The sequence below is a fragment of the Sceloporus undulatus genome, chromosome 7 (genome assembly GCF_019175285.1).
Source record: "Sceloporus undulatus isolate JIND9_A2432 ecotype Alabama chromosome 7, SceUnd_v1.1, whole genome shotgun sequence".
Classification (NCBI taxonomy): domain Eukaryota; kingdom Metazoa; phylum Chordata; class Lepidosauria; order Squamata; family Phrynosomatidae; genus Sceloporus; species Sceloporus undulatus.
The window spans coordinates 12892484-12906791 of record NC_056528.1 but is presented as its reverse complement, the minus strand read 5'-3'; the positions used below and the strand labels follow the sequence as shown (position 1 = coordinate 12906791).

General features: G+C 47.6%; 1 protein-coding gene across 1 annotated transcript in view; it reads right to left on the bottom strand.

The window, feature by feature from the left end:
* ADGRD2 (adhesion G protein-coupled receptor D2) overlaps positions 1-9092 on the bottom strand; it is a 22799-nt gene extending 13707 nt beyond the window's left edge. The window contains exons 1-13 of the mRNA XM_042479076.1: positions 9018-9092; positions 8181-8252; positions 8019-8070; positions 6956-7192; positions 6165-6803; positions 5680-5778; positions 4988-5073; positions 4121-4408; positions 3906-4017; positions 3244-3378; positions 2452-2566; positions 1409-1514; positions 875-930 (exon numbers count right to left, since the gene is read on the bottom strand). Of these exons, the coding sequence (XP_042335010.1) occupies positions 875-930; positions 1409-1514; positions 2452-2566; positions 3244-3378; positions 3906-4017; positions 4121-4408; positions 4988-5073; positions 5680-5778; positions 6165-6803; positions 6956-7192; positions 8019-8070; positions 8181-8249 (1994 nt within the window). The 5' untranslated portion in view covers positions 8250-8252; positions 9018-9092. The remainder of the gene's footprint in view (positions 1-874; positions 931-1408; positions 1515-2451; positions 2567-3243; positions 3379-3905; positions 4018-4120; positions 4409-4987; positions 5074-5679; positions 5779-6164; positions 6804-6955; positions 7193-8018; positions 8071-8180; positions 8253-9017) is intronic.
* Positions 9093-14308: the final 5216 nt, after the last annotated feature.

Sequence of the window (14308 nt, the reverse complement as noted above, 5' to 3'; positions counted from 1 at the left end):
GCAAGGCCCTGCCACAAAAGAGGGGGCATTTGGAAAACAGGCTGGTTGATGCATGATGAATTTCAAGCAGAGGATGAGCAAACCTGCATCTTGTGTCAGAAAATATTTACGGCCAGAGAGACGCAACCTGCCTTCCACCCCGTTGTAATTTTCCAAATGCGTCTCCAGTGTCCCAGCCTGGAGGCATAATTCAAGGATTGGGGGGAAATAGTTCTAAGAAAGGTCAGGCGCTGTCAAATAACTCGGCTGAAGAGACCCTCCCCAGCAAGGACAGCTCGCCCTTAAAGAGTTTGGAGTGTAAGAATAAACATATCACTGTCTCTCAATCCCTGGCATGGGAATGAGTTACTGACTAGACTGCCTGACCCAGAGCAGCCTTAAGAGGAACTCCCCCTCCCATGGTGCTTGCCAAAGGGATTGGACTACAGTTCCCAGCATCCTTAGAGTAGGGAGCACTGGGTTGGGAGAAGAGAGAACTGAAAAGTGAAGGAATTTATAGAAGGAAAAGATCTGTCCAGATTCGTTGTCCCCACTAGAGCATCAAAAGAGTAGTTTTCTGGACAGCTCCTAGAAATCAGCCAGGTCCATCAGGGGATTCTGGGAGCTGCAGCCTAAAAAATTAACAACCCTAACCTGTGAATCTGTCCAAATCCAGTTTGATTCTTGATTTGAGAAGATCGACTGAAATGAATGGACTTGTGAGTCACTGGCTGTGCAGGTCCTATTGACTTCAATTACTCTAGCGGGGTGAGAAGCCAAACGTAGATGTAGCCATTTGCGTTCTAACTCAGCTGGGTAACAAGTCTTGCCCAACCGCCCTCCTGTCCTTGCAAAATGTGGCAGAGAGGGAAAGCCTCTTGCTTTGGCTGCTCACCTCCTACTGAAGTCCCAGAAAGCGCAGATGGGAACAACAAGCTGGTCTGGAAGAGCCTGGTGGTTGGAGGGAATGAAAGAGAGAGAAAGACAGAGTGTACAAACATCACGGAGAAGAAAATAGCCAGTTTGAAACGCTGGCCATTGGCAGCTTCTGTGTCAGTGGGGCAATGAATCCACTCCATATATTAGTTCAAGCTCCGATGGAGCTATCCATTGCTCTGACCACAGTTTGTCCATAGAGGAGATCTCCTTTACCATTAGGGCTCAAAACCAGAACTGATTCACCAGTCCACTTATCTGAACCACCACTGGTTCACAACTGGCACTAAACTGCCTTCTCAAGTTATGGGAGTGGAAAGTCTCAGAGAACAATCCTGGGAAATTTGATATGAGTGCTAGTCTACAATCTCAAATGATGAGCCCCACGGGAGAAAAAGAGAATCTCTAACCCATGTTCCACAGTGTTCCCTCTGTAGGACACCCGTCCGCCAGAGTATTGCCATGTCCCTTCACTTCATTCCGTTAGCTTTACCTGGGTCTGATGTCGGAGACTGTAACGCACAGAGGTGCTGAGTTCCTCATAGTCGCTGACCAGAGAGGAGGAGATGATAGAAGAGCTCACCTGGGTGCTCAAATATCTGGGAAGGAATAAATGTACATGTTCACTTCAGTGTGCAAACATGTTTTTTCAGACATGGGTATGTGAAACCATGCGTTCTGGTACCAGGGATATGTGGCCTAGTACTGTATTACAGCCTGACAAAACAGATGGGCAGGACTTCCCAACAAGTGCCAATGGACCAAAGGATTCAATGAGGTTGAGGAGAAGAAAATGCCGACTCTGACCATAGCTTACAGTTTTCTTGGCAAGATTTCTTCAGAGGAGATTTGCCAGGGCCTTCCCCTGAGGCTGAGAGTGGCACTTGGCCAAGATCATCCATGGCTAAGCAGGGATTCAAACCTTGATCTCCCAGTGTCCTAGTCTGACACACAAACCACTATACCACACAAGTAGTTCTCACTGCAACTACGTACTTGATCTCATCTCTCCCCCAAAACCAAGACTGAGAGCCTATTCTGTGCCGTTTTTTTAGTATTCAGCTAAACTACTAAGCATTAAGAATGAATTGCATAAACTTTAGTATTACTAGTGATTTGGACTCTTTCCCAAACTGTCCCCTCCCATCCTTGTGATATGAATATGAATAATATTAACACTCTATGTTTCTAAGTGGTCCAAAAGCCCATGTTTCTTGGACATGCCAATCCAAGAAGTGCCACCACCATCTAGCGTCCAAGCAAGGAAACTGCACTGACTTCTTTGGATGAAAGTCCAATCTATATACAGATGTTTTTTCACCCTCCTCTTGCAAGACAAAATTTGGAGAATTAGCCAGTCTGTATGTGTGTGTGAAGCTAAGCTTTAAAAAGTTACTTGTTTGGATTGTAACTCCTGGAGTGCTCCTGGTGCTACTGGGCATGGAGGGATACGGTCCCAAAAGTCAATTTTGTCAGGCAGGACTGAATGGGAAAAGCATGGTTTCGTTCAGCTCCATGATGCTCTCAGCTGTTTACCTCCGGCCTCCATCGGACACAGCTGCATCCTCAAACACAGCACTGCCGCCAGCCAAAAGACGTTGAAGGGACCCGTACCTGTACCAGGTGTTTGTTAGGGTGACTTGGTTCAGGCCTGAAAAAGGAACAAGAGCCGGTGTTTCCTCACTGTTACCAGTTACATGGGGCAAAGACGCAGGGTGTGTGGGTCAAATTCTTCCCCACAATTTGTGGTGCAGCAGGAAATTTTGAAGACAACTCATTGCTACTGTTTGCAGAGCCAGGTCTGCAAGAGTCTTAAAATGCCGGCAGCTTTATGGATCCATGCAAATAAACCAATCCAAGCACTTTCCTCTCCACTACAAACAGGTCTTTTGTAAACGTAACAGCTCAGAATTGCACATTCAAAACCAAGCCAATTCTTTATTTCTTTGCTTTATAACATGGGCTGATGACAACAGTATAATGCTGCAAGGAAAATCCATTCTCCATCCTTCCATGCCCACAACGACTGTGAGGATTATAGGTAAGCCTGGAGTGAATGGGTGACAGGTGATGTTATTTTCCCTGCTAAAGAAAAAAACCCGGTGGAGGGTGACCCCAAAGACCCCTGGCTCCACTATCACTCTGTTACACCTACTGCTATTGGCATGGTTCAATTTTTGTCATCCAATCTGAATGCATTTTTCCAAATATCAACAAAAGAGCACAAATAAAAGTAGTTTTGTGACACATTTGGGACATGGAATTCAGGTCAAAGGGGAGGAATGGTTATGGGTACAACCACTAGGCATTACTTCTCCTCTCCTCTACCTCTCACTCTCAGCCTCTCCACTTCCTCTGCTGGAACCTCAATCCAGTCAGGCTTCTCTTGGAGTTGGTTCAACATCACATACGCTGCCCGTCCCAATGCTGGTGTGCCAAGCTCCATGCGTCGCACTTCTACACCTGAAGAACATAGAACAAAAGTATGTCTGTGGGTGTGTGGGTCTGTAGATATCAGAAAATCCATAGCCCTTTTTATATGAGGGACACCATTTTACTATGCCATTGTATTGAATGGGACTGGAACATCCATAGGTTTGGTATCCACAGGGGGTCCAGGAACCAAATACCAAGGGCCCACTATATTTTTTTTCAGGGGCCACAGCAGGAGGATGTGTGCATGCCCCCCCAGGTCCCCAAGGGGCAAATGCATCCCCCTCAACCATTGGCATTTGCCACTTTAATAGCAACGGCATATGGTACTTTTAAAAGCCCTGGCAACCAATCAAGACCAAACCACCCCAAAATATGTGTGCATATGTTGTCACTAGACAACGTCATCCCCAGGTCAGTTCTTGTGAAGGTTGCAATGAATCTTAAAGGTAATGGGGTGGAGTGATAGTGCAGACAAGGTCAATGTCCCTCTTTTCTCCTTGAACCCCTCAAACTGGGTCCGATCCCGAGAGTCCCAGGGCCTTGCTGCAACTCACCAATATTCTTATTCTGGAAGGTGACTTTTGGCTTATCTGCACTTAAGAGTTGGTGGAAGGTGGATGCCATCTTGTCCACATTTTCAACAACTGTCATGGGTCCACCGATGATCTAGGAAAGCATATGAATAATTGAATGAAGCCTAAGCAGCAGACATGCCTCTCCCCCCCAACCCCCCCTCCTTGTCCCAATGCTATGATTCTGTGGTTTTTACCGGCTTTATCTCAGACCATTCCTTGGAGTTTTGTTCCTCCAGGATCATCCCAGCAACTTTCACATAGTGCCGGCCCAACTGCTCTAGCGTCTCCAACTGTTCTGGCTCCTCAACTTCCACAGAGGATATTGAGACCTCTTTCAATAACTGGAAGACACCCAGGAGGCCGCCTGCATCTAGAGGAGGAGGTTCTGCATCTGACAGGACTGAGTCCACCACCTTGAGAATACTGGCGGCTGCCGAAATATTCAGACCTTGGGTGTCAGCTTGGAAAATGTTTGCAGGGATCTGCAAAAGAAAGAAGCCCTAGGTTACAGCATCCAATATGTTCCCAGGTGCTAGTGATGACATTCAGTGCTTTGGAAGGAAGAAGGAGAATCTGTCCCTTCATAAACTGCATCAGAACACAGCGCACACATGTTGCACAAAGAATCATCAGTGCAAATTCAAAAAACAATCCATGCAAATGCAATGAATAACCCAGAGCTTGGAAAAACTATTCTTGTGGGCTACAACTTCCAGATTCCTCCCCATTAAGCATAGCTACTGGATGCTATAGTTCCACCCACTAAAAAAAGATCTTTTCCAAGTCCTGGAATAAAATGCAAATGCAAAGAATGCTTTGTGAAAAGAACTTATGTTTAAAGAATGCATATTTAAAATAATTATACAAACAACAACAATAATAGTAGTTCCAAGGAAATTTTGTCTGGTTGAAGAATTGACATTCAAACAGATAATACAGAAGCCACACAACCAGGTGAGTGTTCAGGCTAAAACCCAGGACAGACTAACTGTGCATGTCCCTCCCGCTTTGACATAGCACCACCAGCTCCTCCCAACTGAGATACAGTCTCTTAGACTCACCACTGTTGCATTTGCTCGCATGTTAACCTGAGCGATGAGCGGAGGGACAGATTGCGACTGCATTTCCTTCAGCCGGAAATAAAGATCTAGGGAGGAAACCAACAGGCATGGAAACATGGGTCTTCTTTGTGCAGAACCCTTGGCACCATGTTTGTCAAGATACACTTGCTAAATTAAAGTTACTGTTTTTCCAAATTGGCATCTATCTTTATAAATGAGCATGTGCAAAATGCATGCCTCTTTTTGGATTCAGTGCTATATTTTCTCTCAGTGACCTCTAAGTGATTCCTCTCCCTGGACAAATGGGAAGGAAACCCTTCTAGTCCAAGGGCCACACTGAGCTACAGAAAAGTTCTTGAAGGCCACATTCCACTGGCAGACAAAGCCAAAGGCAATCTGCTTCAACCTGGCACCTGCTAGAAGTATTGGGCTGCAGCTCCCAGCATCCTCAGATAGAATCACTATATGCCAGGGTGATGGAAGGTGCTGTCCACCACTTCTGGAGGGAAGCCATAAGAATTACTTGGATGCCCAGTCTTTGGCCATCACCGGACTTCAACTCCCAGAACCTCCAGCCAGTGTGGCCAGTGTTCAAGGATTCTGGGAGCTGATGTCCAAACCATCTGAGAACCTCTGGCCTAGGTGAGACTCCTTATGTGAAAGGTACAATTGACCCATTCCAATGACCATACCCTTCTGGTAGTGGCAGATGAAGGGCTGAGGCTGAAGGCAGGAGATGGAGCTGATGCTTCCATGGGTGACCTCAAGCGCTTGACATTCTTCCATGGGTCCTGCAGATACGAAATGGCTAGTTTGTTGGGCTAAACAACTGGCAACATGCTTCCTGTCTGGGAGCCCCGTCCCCCTCCATACCATTCACATGCTGCTGGGAAGTCATGCAATGTTTCTGAGCATCCCAACTGCTGGTGGGAAGGGAACGTGTTGAAAGGGAATGTTGACAAACATTACAGATCAGACATCCAAATGTGTTGGACTCCAATTCCCATCAACCCCCAAACCTATTATGGGAACTGCGGCAACACATGTGGAGGACAGCAGGTTGGGATGGAAACCAGTCTAGATCCCAATGATAGAAAATTGAGGCATGCAGATTAATACCTTCCTTATGGGCCACTGTCAGACAACTAATACAAGCACAACACCAAGAGAGGTTTACCTGGACAAGTGAGCTGCACCATGGCTTGCTTGACAGTCGCTTCGACCTCAAGGATATCCCGGCTCCAGCCAAACACCAGCCCTTCGGTGATGGGGACACATGAGCGGACTTTCTCCACCTGCTCCCTGCTGAGGACACGCTGCCAAATTTGGAGGCCGGTGAGGTTCCCGCTGAAGGACTCCTTCTCCTTGAAAGCCCCACCGAGGGCGTCTTGGTCTTGCCCGATAATGAAGGTACCGTGCCCACTGATGGCATGGGAGGCTGACAGCCCCACAGATGAGGCCTTCTCCTTTCCGTCAGCGTAAATCGCCCATGTTCCATTACACTGCTGCCACGTGACGCAGAAGTGGTGCCATCCTCTGTCAGCATGGAAGACCGGCAAGTACGGGGAATGGTGTCCGTGGAAGATGACTGCAAAGCGGACAAAGCCATCCTCATCCATGAAACCCCGCAGCTGGAATTCGTTGATGAAGGCTGGCACTGCGTAGGAGAAGATGGTGGAGATCTCTATGGCCTGGCGGTCCCACTGGATGTGGGCACAGGCACTCACAGCCAACATGGCTGGAAAAGTGGCCAAGACTTTCACAAACTTGGTGTCCGTTTTATTTTGGAACATCAAGATGGGCATCAAATGAATTCCTAAGAGAATGAAGAATGTCAAAGAAATGAATGTCAAAGAAGGGCAGAATAAAATGTGATGATAATGAGGATGACAAAGAGGACAACTTCACTTCAGGGAACTACAAGAGTGCAGAAACCAGCCAGCTGAAAGTGGTCCCTTCATTACTCACGCCTGTGCCTTGGCTTCTGCAGGTACGCTTCTTCATCCTTTAACCAGATGGCATCCTGGATTTGGTGAGAGTGCAGCTTTTTGCCAAGATATGCCAGCTCACCATCCCAGGTCTCTGAGGGCAGCTGAGCAAAACGTTGCCGGCAGTATCCATCTGCGTGCCACCAGTCCAGAGCCAAAGAGACATATTCGTACACATCTCCTAATCTCTCGATGATCAGAGGGTCAGGACCAGACCCTGTGAAGGAAAACCAAGGGGAAGAAGAAGGTATGGAAGCATCCACCACAGGAGCAGGATTGTCCCAAATACTCTGCCATCTGAGGTGAAACAGCAAACAGCATCCTCCACCCATCCAAGAAAAGTGCATAGCACTCAAAGCGAGCCAAACTATTTTGCTCCAAAAGCCAGAAAATGCCACAAACTCTGATGTCAAAAGGGAAAACAAGAAAATAAAATAGTGAACTATTTTGCTGCCTTTTTGTGCCATCCAAAATTTGCTGCCCAAAGTGAGATTCCAACTTAAAAGGGCCACAGAAAAGCTCTCTTGTGCCACTCACTAGCTGGCCACCTTCGCCCTCCCTTTTCTGGTGCTCCGAACCCTATGCAACTATGGTGACAAAACTTTATGCTCTACCAGTTTCAAATGGGATCTTGGCCCAAAGCGTGCCTCCAGCCGGGCACCCGCAGCCCAAGAAGGAAACAAAAACCGGCAGAAAAGGAAGCATCTATAAAGCCATAGGAGCTAGTATCATCTAGCCATTTGAGGGTTGGACTATAACTCTAGAGACTAGGGTTTGATTCCTTGCTCTGTGATGGAAACCCACCTTGGGCAAGTCACACGCTCTCAGCCTCAAGGGAAGGCAATGGCAAAACTTCCCCTGAACAAAACTTGCCAAGAAAACCCCATGATACGTTTGTCTTAGGGTCGCCCTAAGAAATCAGGAATGACTTGAAGGCATGCAACAACATGAAGTCATCGGCGTTCTTTTGCCATTTTGCAAGGCAAGCAAGTAACAAAGCGCTGGCATTTCAACATGTCAAAGCGCAGGTTTGGATCACTAACCTTTTGCAGTTTGATTTTCCACAGGTATCGTGAAGGCCAATGTGTTGCCAGTCTGCAAAGGAAATTCAGCAAACGTTATTTTCTCTTCTCAGCTTTGAGCCCAGCTTTTCTTACTCATGGAGCTAACATTCACAATTTTGTTCCCACATCAAGCAAACTTACCAGAAAGCCAAGGAGCAAAAAGATTCGCACCCAGGGTCCACAGACCATGATCGGTTGGTGGACTTGCATTCTCTGTGCAAAGGAAAGAGAGAAATGCATTACTTGCACTTGCTGTTTGTGTGCAGAAGTTACTCTGAAGGAAAGTTACTCGGGAAAAGGAGAAATTGAAGCTTTCTCTGTGGCAGCATCTCTTGCCTCCATTGAAGCAAAATGGATGAATTTGAAGGGCAATCCAGAGGCAAGGGACCCAAGTCCAGAGGGACCAGATGTCCTCACTGCAGGGGAGGACATGTCCCCCAAAATGTCAGACAAAGGTAGGTTGTTACCAAAACAAAAGCTATAAAATGCTGACAGAAATAGAAAGCCATCCTTCTCAGTCCTGCTCCAAATGAAAGACATTTAGGGATTCCTCCTGGACAGATCCTTGAAATGTGGCAGGACCTGCCCTGGCAAAGGAGGATGCCAAGGCAGGTGCCCAGCCTGGTTAGGGGATGATGGGAGTTGTAGTCCGGAGGGGGGGAGAGATAGATCTTCAGAGCTGTGTGGTCCCTGAGAGAAGTTGGAGTTCTGCAAGGGGGTTGTTTGGGACGTCTCCGTCTCCAGCTTGCCCCGGGGGTCCAGAAAGCCCAGCCCAACGCCCAGCCTTGGCAAGGCACTCGGAGCCCTCCCTGGCCCTCCTCACCTCTCCTCTTGGGAAGGAGCTCCGTGGCCTCCCTGGGGAAGGGATGGAGGCAGGCAGGCAGGCTGTTGCCTTCCAAGTGGGGCGGCTCACCCTGCCTTCCTCCCTGCCCTGGGTCCTGGCCCACAGAGCCAAGCCCACCCCCTTCCCATGCCAACCTGAGGATGTGCCAGTCTCGGTGGGCACCTTGCCTGGAGCAGGAGGAAAGAAAGGGGGCAAGCCCTGGCCGGGGCGATTGTGGGGCGGACCCAGGGGGAGCTCAGCCTTCCTCCTCCCCCTCCTCCTCCTCTTCTTCTTCGTTGCCCCGGAGGCGGTGGGGGAGTCTGGGATCCTCCGGTGCCCCCTGCCTTTCGTCTGGGGCCAGAAGGAGGAGGAAGAGGAGGAGGAGAGAGGGTCTAAAGTCGCCCAGACCCACCGGACTCCTCTGGAAGAGAAGAGGAGGAGGAGGAGGAGGAGGAAGAAAAAAGGAGGAGGAGGAAGAGATGGAAAACCGGGACAAGGAGGAAGAGGAGGATAAGGAAGAAGAGGAAGAGGAGGAAGAAGAATAGTAGAAGGACGAGGAGGAGGAACACGAAGAAGAAGAAAAGAGAATAAGGCACAAGAGGATGAGGAAGAAGATGAAGAGGAGGAGGAGGAAGATTAGTAGAACAAGGAGGAGGAAGAGGAAGAAGAAGAAGAGGGAGAAAAAAGGAGGAGAAAGAAGAGAAAGAAGAAGAAGAGTATATGGACGAGGAGGAAGAGGGGAGGAAGAAGGGGCAGAAGATAAAGGGTGAAGAAGAGGAGGAGGAGGAGCTGCAGGATCCCTTCTGTAGAATAAGAGTAGAAAGGGACCCCAGGTCCCCCAGGTCAGAGCCCTTGGCACTGTGGGAACCCACCCTCAGGAAGTCCTTCCTAAGATTCTAACTCACCATCTCCATTTCCCCCTCGTTGGAATCCATTAGTTCAGGTCCTAGCCTTTGGAGAAAAAGAGCACCTTAGAGCTTGAGAAAGTTGCTTTTTTGGACTAGAACTCCCATGTTGGGTGGCAGACGATGGGAGCGACAGGGCAAAACTAAACTTTCCCAGGTTCTGGATACATTTGTGTGTTGAAATTGCACTTTGTGCCATCAATGGTCAGTGAAATGGCCTGCTGTGTCTCTGTGTGTGAAGGGATGCTCAAGTTGTAGTAACTTTTACTCTCTGCCTTGCTGAGAGAGAGCAAAGGTTTGCAAGAACGGTTTGATCCCTCCGTAATAAAAGAATATCAACGCCAGTCATTAAAAAGGGAGAAGAGTGCCAGGGGTTTTAACAAGCCATTCCGTTTTACAAAAATAAGCACAGAAAAACCACAATCCCTCGAGAGTTTCCAAAGGAAAGCTGTGTGTGAGATATATATGTGTGTGTCTTTGCCACACAACAAAGACTCTGAGCATGGGAAGACTTGTGTATTGTGATTTTTTTTTAATTCCTTCTCCATTCTGTTACTTCCCGCAATTCACTTGGCAGCTCAAAGGCAGGCAGGCAGGGCATTTAAAAAATCAAACCAAACAAAAAGATACTGCTGGTGCCCCCTTCTCCTCCTTCCTCCAGCACACAAGACACTCTCCCCCTTCAAGAGAGATGAGACGCTTCTTTTGGGAAAGGGGTGCTCCGCCATTCAGCTTTGCTACAGCAACCGATGGTGATGATGATGATGTTGGTGGTGATGCTTTTGCTGCCCCTCAGATTCAGCTTTTGTTCCCTCCTGGAAAGCAGGCAATTAATGGATCACAGCCCCTCTTCAGGCTGCAATAAATCTCCCTGGTTGGAGGAAGAGAGAAAAGAGAGAGAGAAAGAAAGAAAGAGAAAGGGGAGACTTAGAGACCTTGGCACTGGACCCCTGACTCATCCGCATGGCCGACCGGTGAATGGTTTCACCAAGAAACACAGTCTGACTATACAAGGCATCATGCCAAGGCCCTTGGTTTCTGGAAATCTAGGAAATGCCTGCTGGGAAAGAAGATGGTTTTCACATGAGGTGCTCCACTGAGCTGCATGTGGCCCCCAAAGCAATGACTTTTTGTGAAGTCGAAGACTTTCACAGCCACCATCCATAGTTTTTGGTAGGTTTTCGGGCTATGTGGCTGTGTTCTAGAAGAGTTTATTCCCTCAGAGAAAAATGAAGATGCTAGCCACAGATGCTGGCCCAACATCAGGAATAAACTCTTCCAAAACATAGCCACATAGCCTGAAAAATCCACAAAAAACAATGACCATTTGGCCCTCAATGTTAGGGAAATGCTTGCAAATGTAGTGTTGTTCTGTGCCTTTACGTACGGTAACCCTAAGGTGAACCTACCCAGAGAGCCAATGGGGCATAGTGGTTGTGTGTTGGACTATGACTCTGGAGACCAGGGTTTGGGTTCGTCTGTGAAACCCACTCAGATGAGCCATACTTTCTCAGTCTCAGGGGATGGCCATGGCAAGCCTTCTGTGGACAAACCTTGCCAAGAAAACCCCATCATAGGTTTGCCTTAGGGTTGCTGTATGTTGGAAATGGCTTGAAGGCAAGCAACACATACCAAGGTGAACCTATCACAGGGTTTTCTTGGCAAGATTTGTTCGGAAGGGGTTTGCCATGGCCTTCCTCAGAAGGTGAGAGAGTGTGACTTGCCCAGCCTCACCCAGTGGGTCTTTATACGGCTGAGTGAGGATTTGAACAAACCCGGTCCCTCCAGAGTAGAGAGCCATTGTGTGGTTTGTCCAAAAGTCAGAAGCTGCTTTAGACGCAAGATGCCTTTCTTTCTTCAACACAAGACAAGTTCCTGGCCTCTTGACAAGCAGCCTTTGGGTCGGCCAAAGTGTTTAGGCTGCCAGCACTCTCTGTTTGCTTTTTGGATTTCTGGACCATGGATGCAACTTTGCACTCACTGCCTGGTTGGGAAGGAAGAGGAAGAAGAGCCAGTTCAAGTCTAGTGCTTAGAAAAGTTCCCCTTTTTTGCACTACAGTTCCCAGAATCCTCTTCAACAAAGAAGGATCTGGGAGTTGTCATTCAAAAGTAGTAGTTTTTGTTGTGCAAGAACCTCTCCCTCTCCTTGCCATGTTATTTCTGCCTCTGAATTGATTTTTGTTGTTGCTAAAGAAGAAATGCTGAGAAACAGATTTACTTCATTAAGTTGGGCGTACCTATAGTCCAAGCTGCATAGGGTTTATAAGGCACATCTATCATATGAATTGTGTCCGGAAACAAACTCTCCATCACAAACACACACACACACATACACACCACACTCTGCCACTCCCCCATTTGCTGCCAAGGATAGATAGATGTCCATTCCCTCCCAGCACAAACTTCCTCCGAATGTTGGCACACTTGAATGTTCTCTCTCTCTGAGCAATGAGATTTTGTTGAGAGTTTTATTCCTTTCCCCATTACACTCCCCCTAAAAAAGGAAAATTACAAAGCTTGCCAGGGGCCATTTAACAAGCTCCCACGGATGCGCTGGGTTTAATCTTTCCCTTCCAGACCCTTCCCATTGTCCGGCCCTGAAAAGCTCCAGCTCCGAGGCACTGCCATTAATTGCCGGTTTTATGTTTTCTCATGACAGGTATATTGTCTGTCGGAACAGACTCCATTGTGGCTTGACGCAGCGGGACACCAGCTGTTGATACGGTTTTGAGCCTTTGGGGGGGGTGGCAGGGCGATGGAGGTGGCAGTGGCGGAAGGAGGAGGATGGGTGAGGCCTGGTACTTCCGTAGCATCTCTCCAGACAGGGCTGCGTAACCTAGGAATTCTTGGAAAATGAGGTGTGTCAACATCACTTTTCCTCTGTGTCCCTGGTAAGAGCTTCTAGTGCAAAGGGAGACCATTCAGTACCAAAATCAGAACCATCCGCGCGGATTGTATTTCTGATTTCTGTGTTTGGTTATGTAAGCTGGAAAAGCAAGAAAGCAGGAAGAAAAACCATACATTTTAATTGTGGTGCAGGAAGAGCATTCTTACAGATGTCAATGTTGTTGTCCCCCTTCAAGTCATTTCTGACCTTAAGGCGTGGTTTTCTTGGCAAGATGTGACCAGACGAGATTTGCTATGGCCTTCCCCTGAGGCTGAGAGTGTGCGACTTAACCAAGATGGGTTTAATGGCTGAGCTGGGATTCGAATCCTGGGAGTTTATCAAACGGGAGGGATTTCTCTTAAATTCGAATGAAAAGAAAGTGGGGCCAGAACGCATTCACTTAAAGTCACTAGTTTAGTGCAATTAGGTGAATGCGCATTGCGTTCGAACTGGCTTCCCGTTGCCCGAAAATAGCATGCCATTTCCCAAATTTGCTTGTGGCAGTCTATCACGCAATAACATGTAACCCCATGATTGCGTTCAGACTGACTTCCCATTGCCCGAATTTGCTTGTAGTGGGTTATCACGCAATAATGTTAAACCCCATGATTGCATTCAGATTGCCATTGGATTATACTTCCAATTTCCCTTATCTGATAAACTCCCTGGTCTCCAGAGTCATAGTCCAACACTCAAACCATGATGGCGGATACCATAAATCAGTGGCCCTGGAGTACAGCTTCCCAAGTTATCTGATGGAATACAAATAGTGATACAGCATCTGTGCCCATTAGGTACAACTGTTTTTTACTTTTCTAGAAACTCGCCAAGGAGCATCAATTGGGGGCTTGTGGACCAGCAATGGCCCATGGACCACCACTTTGAGCAGCGCTGTCCCAGGGACAATGAGGCACGCAACAACAACAAGGGTTTGAATCCCTGCTGGGCAAACTTTAGGAAACTTGGGAGTATTCCACCTGACCTGAGACGCTTCCTTTAGGCCAGTGTGGCATTGCGGTTTGAGTGTCAGAGTCCCCATAAATTGGTAATGACTTGGCATGCTAACAATAAGACACCGCTGCAAATGTTTGCCAAATCCAGAGTGAACAAGGGGCTTTTTGCAAAAAAAAAAAAGTGGGTGGATTCCTGATATTTCTCTTGTTGGAGTTTGTGTTATTTGGCAGCCTTCAAAAGTGCGGCATTTGCCCTTTTGCCTGGGCCCTGGGATTGTTCTTTTGCTGAAAGACCTTTATGTGCACCAGCAGGAAGCCAAAGAACTTGGATGTACTGGCAAAAAAGTCCCACAGTCTCAAAGTTCCCCTCTCTATTCTGTGTTTAGGGCAACGGATGCTTGAAAAGCTCTCACTAGTACTTGGAAATATGACTTTTTTTGGACTGCAACTCCCAGAACACCCTCCCTAATGGGGATGATAGGAGCTCTAGTCCATGCTCTGGCTCTTACTGGTTCTGTTTCCCCAAATCTTTTGTTTTTATTCCAACAGGGAACTCAGTTGCAAGTATAGATCTTTATGGAATTGAACTGGAAGAAACTGGGTTAGTGGTGATATCATTGAAGAGGAACAAAAAGACATGGAGGGAATCTCCTGTGCAGGAGAGGGATCCCAAAGTTGCTTTACGGGGACTGAACGGACCT